We start from the raw sequence: 11,573 nt of genomic DNA, 5'->3' as shown, positions 1-11,573 counted from the left end.
TGTTTTTTTCAATGTATTTGCACAAAAGCAGGGGATAAACAAGTATGTCACTTTCTATAGTCTCCTTCCTTTTCGATGCACTTGGTCCAGCAGTCCACAAGCTTACGTATTCCCTCCAAGAAGGTTTTCAGTTGGTCGTGCAACCATTTACGCACCACTTCCTTCAAATCTTCATCCGTAGGAAATCGACGACCTCATAAACCTTCTTTGAGTAGTCCAAAGATATAATAGTTGAAAGGGCTGAGATCTGAGCTGTAGGCAAGGTGTTCCAGCACCTCAAAACCCAATTGGTTAATGGTTTCAATGGTCTGGGCAGCCACGTGTGGGCATGCATTGTCATGCAACAACAAAACTTTCTTCGACAATAAGCTTTGACATTTGGTGCGAATTGCTGGCTTAGGTTTGTTGGCCAGCAAAGAGCTGTATCTTGCACTGTTGATCGTACACTCCTTACAAAAGGGTCTTCCACTATAGACCCTTTTGAGTCCCAAAAAAGGGTTAGCATCAACTTTCCCATGCAAGACTGAGTCTTGAATTTCTTTGTCACTGACAAACCAGGATGTTTCCACTCCACACACTGTCCTTTGGATTCTGTCTCATAATGATGGACGCACGTTTCTTCTCCTGTGACTAGGATTTCAATGTATTTACACAAAAGCAGGGGATAAACAAGTATGTCACTTTCTATAGTCTCAAGAATTCCTCACCCTCATTGTTGTAGTGATCAAGTAAACATTGGCAGACCTCAAGATGTTTGCGCTTGTACTCTGCAGTAAGCTCTTTTGGCACCCATCTTGCACAGACTTTATGGGAGCCAAGCTCATCGTGGATGATTTGATAGGCAGAGCCATGACCAATCTGCAGAGAACGAGCTACCTCATCAATGATAACTCATTGGTTCACCATTACCATCTCTTGAGCTTGCTGAATCTTCTTGTCATTCGTGGAGGTTGACAGACATCCCCAAATTGTGCTAAAAGCCTCCAATGAATTTCAGCACTTGACACACCTTCTGACCAGAAAAATCGGATCACTACTCTTTGTTCTTCTTTGGTCCACATTACTAATGGAGTGGCCATGCTTACACTGAAAAATGGCATGATCAGGTTCAAACTTCGATCATGTGACCACAATAGTACCAACTATAAGCATGCATGCGCAGAAGGCAGTGTGACTAATAAAGACATGTTATGGCGAAAGTGTGGATAATTTTTGACTTCCCACCATATATCTACCATTTTAAAAATATCAATAACGAGTTTATTGTATACAGTACTCAGGTGCACAACAAATGTAATAATTAACTGTACTTCCAGTTGGAATTTATACTGAAAGGGAAAAAAAAAAAAAAAAAGACAGAAGAAAAATTAAATTAACTTACTTCTGATTCACAGTAGCGATTGCCTGGAATGAAATGAAAAAGAAACTTTGATTGAAGACTAAATTGTGATTTGACAGATGTTTCTAGTATGCTAGGCATGCTCTGCAGGGAGGAAGCTACAAGATTTGATGAAACTAAAATGTCATGTCTAAGATCTAATTATAATTTTCTAGAAGTCAAGGAAGATGTAACAAATATTATTGACTGTTATGGAATGTGGCATGAACAAACCCCTAAGTCACGTTTGAGTGATGTGAGAGTGTTAATAATAATACTAATGCTGCCAATAATAATAATAAATGCCCTGACCCAATACCAGGCACTGGCTCTCATGGCTTCTGATCTTAACTGATTGGAAGTGTTATCATGTACATGTCTTGTCTATTCTGCTTAACAAATATTCTGCTCAATACTAGATTTGCTTGTCAGTTGCTTGACCCTTGTTGAGCATGTTTGATCAGTTGAGCATATCCCTTGGTGGCTGATGATATGTGTATCTCTGATCATGAGCAGAAGTAGTGGGGAGCATCATAGTCATGTGTTGAGAGGAATTCTTTGGGGTTTAAGTAATTCACCTCTGGGAACATAGGTGTTTTGTTCAACATCCTTAAAGAACCCTTATTTAGGGACCTTTTCAGTGAGCTGCTTTCTTAGTCTGAAGAAAATTCTAACTGGGACCCCACTTGCAAAGTCATGTGCTGTTTACCTTGATATGACATCACCATGTTGCACACATATGGTTGTGATGCATGTTCCCAGTGTACCCTTATCAGATGGGTAGTCATGATGGGTAGTCATGATGGGTAAATCAAGCTTCATATATTTGTACCCGTGTCACTTTGATGGCATGCGCTGCTCTCTCACTCAACAAAAATAATAATAATGGATATGATCAGATGGGTAAATCGAGCTTCATATATTTGTACCCCAGTGTCACTTTGATGGCATGCGCTGCTCTCTCACTCAACAAAAATAATAATAATAATCCTTCCTACTATAAGCACAAGGCCTGAAATTTGGGGGGAAGGGGATAATCAATTACATTGACCTGCGCTTGACTTGTACTGATTTTATGGACCCCAAAAGGACAAAAAGGAGTCAACCTCAGTGATATTTGAAGTCTGAATGTAATGCTGCTAAGCATTTTTTTGTCAGCTGTGCTAACAATTCTGCCAGTTCACCACAATAATAATAATAATAATGGTTTCAAATTTTGGAACAAGGCCAATAATTTCAGGAGAGGGGGACAAGCCAATTACATCAGCCTCAGTGCTCAACAGGTACTTATTTTATCAATCCTGAAAGATGAAAAGCAAAGTTGACCTCAGTTGCATTTGAACTCAGAATATCAAAATGCAGAAGAAATGCTGCTAAGCATTTTGTCAAGCACAGTAATGAATCTGCCAGCTGACTGCCTTAATAATAATAATAATAATAATAATAATAATAATAATTGTTTAAAATTTTGGCACAAGGCTACCAATTCAAAATAGTCATCACCACCACCACGACCACCATCATCATCATCATCATCATCATTTAGTGTCCATTTTCTATACTGGCATGATTAAGATGGTTTGACAGGAACTGGCAAGTCAGAAGACTACACCAAGATCCGCTCAAGACTGCTCAACTGGGGAGGGGGTTAATATTGAGGGACAGAAAAAGTGTCTTATATTAGAACAGAAAGACATGACTACTTCAGATGGAGAGAGAAAGAGAGAGGAGAAATGGTGAAAATGTGACAAAGAGGGGGCAAGGGTCTGCACTTTATTTCATTGACCTCAAAGGACGAAAGGCTGTTTTATGCTAGAAATCAAAGTTTCATAAAAAAATTCCAGTTAATAGAATTATGGGAGGTAATGGGTTAATGTGACATCAAAATAATAATGATGATGATGATGTCTAAGTGCAAGACTAGACATTTGAGAGAAGAGGTGTATACTTAATGAAATCGACTGGCAATTGACCAGTTATTTTAACGACAAAAGGATAAAAAGTTAAGGTTGACTTCAGTAGGATTTGAAACCAGAAACTAAATACCACACTCAAAGTATTTTATTTGACGGTCCACTAATTCTGCCAACCTTAACCCTTTAGCATTCAGATTACTCTGTCAAATGTAATGCATATTTATTCCCATTATTTAGAATTTATCTTGCATTAACTTGTAGCCTTGAAATTTCGATGTGATATTTTTAGAATGGCATTATGAGAGGTCATAAAAGAAGTAGAAGGTTTTGGCCAAATATGACTGGTTTAAATGCTAAAGGATTAATATAAATTTTACATATTTATACTGCTAGCTTGTTTTCCAAGAACACAACAAAACTAGTTAATGTGAATGAATAAAGTTACTCACATTTGAGGATGTATTCTCATCAGTTTTCTGAAAAAGACAAGACAAAAAAAAATGATAATACTTCTAATTGTGATACAAGGTCAGCAATATTGAGGGGAGAGGGTCAGTTGATTTCATCAACCCCAGGACTACATTGGTACTTTACGGATGTCAAAACAATGAAAGGTAATGTTTACCTCAGCAAGAATTCAACTCAGAGCTTAAAGACCCAGAAGAAATGCTGCTTAGCCTTTTGTCCAAGACAAAAAATTCTACCAGCTTGCTATCTTAATAATCTTTTCTACTAAAGGCACAAGGCCTGAAATTTTGTGGAGAAAGGACTAGTTGATTACATTGACCCTAGTGTTTCACTGGTACTTAATTCATCGACCCCAAAAGGATGAAAGCAAAGTCAACCTCGGTGGCATTTGAACTCAGAACCTGAAGACAGACAAAATACCACTAAGCATTTCACCCAGCATGCTAACAGTTCTGCCAACTCGCTGCCTTCTTGCTACCTTAATAATAATAATATTAATAATAATACAGAGGAACCTCAGTTTACAAATTTAATTTGTTCCTGAAGGCCATTCACCACCTGAAGTGTTCATAAACCAAAGTTATTTTTCCCATGGCAAATTTGAGGAAGGATGGACACTAAACAAAAGCTGAACAGCAACTGACACTCCCCCATCGATACTCCCAGCTTGTCACCAACCATTGTTGCTGGCTTGCATGTTTATTACTGGAGACACTGGATTCACATCAAAAGTCCACTCCAGAACAGCTGCTTCGCCTGTACATATTGGTTGATGCATTTCTCATCTCTCAGATAAATTTTGAATTTAAATAAACTGCAAGTTTATCACCTACCTGCACCAAGTCAAATGGAAATTTTAACATGAGAGGTTGCTAACCTGTTCCTGCAGAAAAAATCTATCTTACATGTACTTCACATTATGAAATTGCTCTCAAAAATCTCCCAGGGCTCAGATGATATTTTACACTTACATTTGACCATAATAAGGGCAAAGGACAGGAAAACTGGATGTGGCGTGAAAGCTAGGACCTGTATAAAGGTATGAAAATAAAAATATACTTACTTTCCTCAAGAACTGGTCAATAATCAATATTTTCTCCTTCATTTCTTCAACCTGTTTATTCTTTAAGGGGTCACGTAGCCTCAGTTTCACTTCTAGTTTACCACCAACTGACTTACGGCCATCCATTAACTGAAAAATATGAGAAACAGGGACAATCTTGTTAATCATCATCATCATCATCATTTAACGTCTGTTGTCCATGGGTTGGACATGGATTGGATAAGTTTGACCAGGGCTGGTAAGCTGGAAGGCGGCACCAGGCTCAAGTCTGATTTGCCATGGTTTCTAGGTTGGATGCCCTTCCTAATGCCAACTACTCTGAGAGTGTAACAGGGTCTTTTACGTGTCACTGTCATGGGTGTATTTGCATGACACTAGTATCTGTTACGACTGCAATTTTACTTGGTGTGATGGGTCTTCTCAAGCATAATGCCAAATGTCTTGGTCATTTATCATTGCTTCCCTGAAGCCCAACACTTGAAAGGTGCTTTTCACGTGCCACCAGCATTGCCCTCCCCGACCCTACTCCCCTCCCCAACACCCCACTCCCACATGCTGTAGCCACTATACCATCCAACCTTCCATTTTCTGCTGCCAAATGTTCACTACTCAGCAAGGGTCTCTACTTCACACCTCTCACTGTGACGAATTTGGGACTTGCACTGATGTCAGCCAGTTCCTGCACCACATCAAACTACATGTGTTTTTCCACATGTCCACACAGCATCACAACAATCGGGATTGCTTCTCAGAGCTAGGGTGCCGCCCATCAAGCCTGGACTTCTTTGTGCATGGCTGCAATGTGCTGGTTGACTGATTCAATTTCAAAATAAGATCCCACCGAACAAACATCATCTGGGCTGAATCAATTGCCCTTCAAAACCTCCGTCGCCGCAACAACATCGTTATCAAGCCAGCAGACAAAAGTGGAGCAGTGGTGGTGTGACATGCAGACCTATACAGGGAGGAAGCACTCAGTCAGCTTCAAACCTCCCCTCTTCTATCATCACCTTCTACCAGCAGCGTGTGTCCTCCACCATCCATGACCTCATCTCTTCTTCTGCCCTCCCCACTCCTAAACCCAACAACTATGGCTGCCCCATTCTTTCCACCTGCAATTGCCCCACAGATCTCATCTCAAAATATCTCAACCTCATCCTGTCCCCTTTAGATGCTGCCCTCCCAGCCCATATACATGACACCAACCACGCCCTTGACCTCTTCAATTCCTTCTTCCCTCCTCTTCACCTTGGACATCAAATCCCTATGCACAGTGATCCCCCACAACAACAGTCTCATAGCCCTCCAATACTTCCTCGACCATCACTCTGACCCCACACCAAGCACCTCCACTCTTCCCCATCTAGCAGAACTCATCCTCACCCTCAACTGCTTTACGTTCACAGGGGAGATTTACCAACATAGGTCTGGTGTGACTATCGGAACAAGAATGGGCCCCAATTTCACCAACTTATTTGTTGGTTACATTGAGACCCAAATATTCTCACAATTCTCCAGACTGACACCAGAGCTATACGGCTACTACATAGACAACTATATAGGTGCCACTGCCCTCTCCTGTGAAGAACTTTCCTTCATTTCTAACTTTCACCCTTCTCTCCAATTTACCTCTACCATCTCTGACACCTCTGTAAACTTCCTGGATATCTCTCTCACCATTGACCTCCCTTCCCACTCTCTCACCCTCTTACCACCTCTACCTTCTTCAAACCCACAGATTCCTACCTCTATCTCAACTTTTCCTCTGCCCATCCCTCCCACATCAAACGGGCCATCCCCTACTCCCAGTTCCTCTACCTCTGATGCTTGTGCAGCTGGGACCAGGATTTCGAGACCCAGTCCCAGTACCTGGCCTACCTGTTTATGCATCGTGGAAACCCATCCACCCTTGTCCAAACTGCCCTTGCTCATGCTCATCTAATTGATCACATCACCCTTTCTCCTTTCCCACACCGATCTCCCAACCGCTTCCCCTTCCCCCCTTTTCTGCCCCTCAACCCTACCGCTTCGTTGGAGGATCCTACGAGCTCTCCATCAAGATCCCACCACCCACCCTAGCCCTCCTTTAAATGCACCCATAGCCTACACTATCTACTGGCCCATAGCACCTTCCCCGCTCCATTCCAACACAACCCAGATCCTTCCCTTATTCTAGATCCCGTTGCCACATCTGTCCTTTCATCACTAACACCACCTCCCACATTAGTAACTCCTTCTCCTGCACTTCTTCCAGCTTTATCTATTGGATCAGATGTTATCTCTGCAACAAACTATGTTGGTTAGACGGGCCACCAGCTTGCCAACCGGTTCACCAAACACCTACAAGATGTTCGTCTATGTACGAACACCTCAGCACCCATCATTTTCGCTTGGCCAACCACTCCACCTCAAATATCACCGTCTTCAGCTTTGCACTACACCAAGAATCCACCAACTCTCGACTCCGCCTGGAACAGTGTTACATTTTCACTCTACAAACACAAACTCCTTTCAGACTCAATACAACCCACTCCTTTCAATGACTGACCTTACACCCTCCTTAAAAAAATAACTTTTTATCCTATCTTATATTCACTCACTTTTTTATAACTTTCGTTTATGATAGATTTTTTATCGCTTTCTCCGTTGTATTTGTTTATTTCAATCCTTTTACACTTTTAAGTCTTAGTCTAGAATTGCATTTCGTGAATGTAACGAAGTAAATATCAATAAAATAACAAAGGAAAAACTCAAGGTAATAAATTTAAAATGTCTTATTGTTTTAATTATAATCCACTGATGAGTACATAAAGACATTACATGATAACAATATACATTATTTTTTTGATGATATCATGGTCTTTTTGACAGAAACAGATGTCTGAGATAATTGAATAAATGAATAATCCATCATTAACAACAAAATCTGCTTCATTTCTTTTTATTTGATGACATTTATTGAACTCTCTTTAGTGAATTAATTCTTATAACGATCATTTGTTTACATATATTCATATGGATATGATAAGAAATTCATAAATGATGTATGATAAAGAGACATTGGAAACCTAGGGAATAATTCGCTTAGTGGAGGAAGTAAATTTTTCCAAAGATTCCACTCCACCCCCACCCCATTTTCTGGACAAAAAAAAAGGATTTTGTGGCATATTAAGAAACGAGCAAGGCAAAATATTTAAGATTAAATCAAATTTCACCTGTGCCTCGGAAAACCTAATCTATATAGGACAAACAGGAATTTCACTCGGTTGAAGAACCACTCTTCACAAAGAACAAACCTGCCACCCACAATACAGACAGATACAGGTCAGTGAACAAATAGGTGTGCTAGGAACCTTAATCCTAACTTCCTAATTTTCCCCCTCTATCAATGTTCACAGAACACAGTACAGCAAAAAATGAATAAAGAGGCAACTTTCATCAATAAATTCCATCCACAACTTAACATGGACACATAACATAATACAGAACACTACTAACCTTACCAATAATACCACTAACTGCCATACATCCCATATACCAGCCATATTACAGTATTATATCTACCCTAATTGCACCATGTCCAGAATCACTTACCTCCATTACACATAATCTTTTTACTCAGGGATTAGTAGACCCAACACTGTTTGGTAATCAGTGCACATTCAAAGCCAGTGAACAGCAATTGACGATACCGGTATAACTTTGAATCTCTTTAACAATTCATAATAATGACTTTTATTCTACCTCAGTTCATCTAATTCTATATATTTATCATTACTTTGCATTAAAAAAAAGCCATTATTTTTTTGATAGCCAATGCACATTTTCACTTTTCTTCTTCGCCAGATCAGATTGGAGCCTGGTGCAGCTTTCTGGCGTGCCAGTCCTCAGTCAAATTGTCCAACCTATGCTAGCATGGAAAGCGGACGTTAAACGATGATGATGTGTGTGTGTGTATATATATGTGTGTGTCTGTGTGTGTATATATACATATACATGTATATATATATATATATATATATATATATATATCATCATCATCATGATACATACATACATACATACAGACAGACAGAGTAAGGTGGCCAGATGTTAGGGGTGATGTGGTCGCAGAAAATGTCTGACAGCCATGACTGGATTCTCCTGTTTGTGTGGCATGGTGCAGAGACTTGTTGCCAGTTATAACGTCTTCCTACAGCTACCTTCATGACCAGGGACATCACTACCTCCTTCAAGCACTTGATGTAGGCCTCTGTGTTGAGTCTGAGTCCATGTGGGAAAATGAATGGAGGTACAATGTCATCATCACTAGTCATCACTCCAAACACCATGATGTTGACTGGATGTTTTGTTTTTATCACTCTTGGTACATGTCCTCGAATTGCACTGTCCTCAGATTGATACTCAAACACTCTGAAATGTTCATATTTGTGTTTCCCGCATGAATACCAAGCAGTACAGCATGTCATTTCCAAATTTCTGGCAGAGTTAATTGCATGATGGTGCTGTTTTCCTCACAGATGATGTCCAACTGACTCTACTATGCTGCACAGTCGACAAGGCATGGCAATGCGGTTGAGAAGTTTCCTTCCTAACCATGTATTTTGGGTTCAGTCGCATTGTGTGACACTCTGGGCATCACCTGCTATAGCCCTGGGTGGACCAAAGCCTCATGAGTGGATTTTGACGAAGTCTGATGTGTATGTATATGTGTATATATACATACATATATCTCCCATCTTAAACATGGATGTTCTGTTAGAACAAACTATACCGTGGTAGTTACCATGAACGAGAAAAACTCTCATATTGGGTTTTGTTGCAAAATGTACCCTTGTTTATATTGCTAGTGGGGAGATATATATCTGTGTGTGTGTGTGTGTGTGTGTGTGTGTGTGTGTGTTTATCTACACACAGACACACATGTATGTGTGTATGTGTGTTACCCTTGTGTTCACTGGTTTGTAAACAACTGCTTTCTGATATGCTTTGACATGTTACATGATCTTTGTAAACAAAAAGGCTTTTGCATTTCCTGCTCCTCACATAAAACATGTCCAGGTTGTTAGTTGCTGAACAAACTGGGAGAAAATATAACTCGCTTGGAAACAAGTGAGTTGTGGTGACAAGAGGGGCATCAGGCTGTAGAAAGACTGCCTCAATATACTCAATTGACTCCGTGCAAAAATGGAAAAGAGGTTAAAACGATGATACCCATGCCAGCATGGAACATGGATACTAAATGATGATGATGATGATGTACTGGTGAGTAAAACATAGTAAAGATGACAAGAAGTGGTAAAAAGGGGTGAATGCAGTAAATTTGGGTGCTGATTAAGGGCAGATACTGTCGTAGTAATAATAAAATAGAAAGAAAAAAGGATGCAGTATCTTGGTGTTAGTAATTGTAATATGCAAAGATTTGTTAATTTTTTTTTGGTAACAATCTACCTGTGAGATACCCTTGGTTTTTTGATACAACCCCATTTTAAAGCAATCATATCTAAGATATAACTTTTCATCATAATTTTATTGAAGAATCTTTTGTTGTGTTAATAAACAGCAGCATAATAATGTACAAGTTAATTATCTTATTAAACTTGTTCAAATTCTGAAATAATTACAAAATTAATTGATACACATAGTCTAAGTGTTCTCTAATACATGCACTAGATGGCCTTTTTTTCATAGTATGTAGGGAGTATAGAACAAGTGACTCTGTAAAACATGGTAGGTAGGTAGGTAGGTGGGTGGGTATTGGACAGGATGTGTATGTATGAGTATGAGTGAATGGTTTAAGTGGTTAACTTACATCATAGGAATCATGGACTGTGCATTTGTTTTCTAAAGACTGCAGTTTGATGTTCACTGTACCCAACACTTTATCACTTTTAAGGAAGCCTCTGGATAAAAAAAAAACAAATAAATAGCCTGAAATGGTTGTAAAGGACATACTGATTGCAGTTAAGGGCTTTTGAGACACACACACCTTATATATTCTAATTAGTTCTGTAATTACCAGTTGTCCCTCAATTTACAGAGTACTCAGTTTACATGGAATCACTTTAACTCAGTTTTGGTTACTTTTATTTTTTAGTTTATGTTTATCATTAAAAAATAGCACATATATACTATGAGCTTCTTTTAGTTACCAACTACCTGAACCATTGACAAAGTTTTATTCATCAAGGAGCTCTAGCAGAAGGCACTTGCCTAAGGAGCCAGGCAGTGGGACTGAACCCAAAACCATATAGTTGAGAAGCTTCTTAACCACACAGTTATGCCTGTGCCAAAGAAAGAGTAAGAATTTGGTGATGCTCTCGGTTAGTAATTTAATTATTGTTATCTATTTATTAATAATTTAATTAGGAAACTGATGTCTAAGAATCAATATATTGTAAACATACATGAAAACACAGTTAATTAACTTTATTCAAACCACCTTGGCAGGTGAAAGTGACGTAACAGGAAGTACACATTAAAAAAACAAGTATAAACCACATTTGTAATGAACATCTCTGATCATCATCATCATCATCATCGTTTAACGTCCGCTTTCCATGCTAGCATGGGTTGGACGATTTGACTGAGGACTGGTGAAACCGGATGGCAACACCAGGCTCCAGTCTGATTTGGCAGAGTTTCTACAGCTGGATGCCCTTCCTAACGCCAACCACTCAGAGAGTGTAGTGGGTGCTTTTACGTGTCACCCGCACGAAAACGGCCACGCTCGAAATGGTGTCTTTTA

General features: G+C 39.5%; 1 protein-coding gene across 1 annotated transcript in view; it reads right to left on the bottom strand.

Annotated features, from left to right (window-relative positions):
• Positions 1-11,573, bottom strand: part of LOC106872411 (coiled-coil and C2 domain-containing protein 1-like) — a 65,216-nt gene that overhangs the window by 14,822 nt on the left and 38,821 nt on the right. Inside the window, exons 22-25 of the mRNA XM_014919407.2 lie at positions 10,638-10,728; positions 4,826-4,954; positions 3,744-3,770; positions 1,382-1,404 (exon numbers count right to left, since the gene is read on the bottom strand). Coding sequence (XP_014774893.1) covers positions 1,382-1,404; positions 3,744-3,770; positions 4,826-4,954; positions 10,638-10,728 — 270 coding nt within the window. The remainder of the gene's footprint in view (positions 1-1,381; positions 1,405-3,743; positions 3,771-4,825; positions 4,955-10,637; positions 10,729-11,573) is intronic.

Source organism: Octopus bimaculoides, chromosome 8 (assembly GCF_001194135.2).
Source record: "Octopus bimaculoides isolate UCB-OBI-ISO-001 chromosome 8, ASM119413v2, whole genome shotgun sequence".
NCBI classification, from domain to species: domain Eukaryota; kingdom Metazoa; phylum Mollusca; class Cephalopoda; order Octopoda; family Octopodidae; genus Octopus; species Octopus bimaculoides.
The sequence above is the reverse complement of the archived record's forward strand: the minus strand, read 5'-3'. Positions and strand labels throughout refer to the sequence as shown.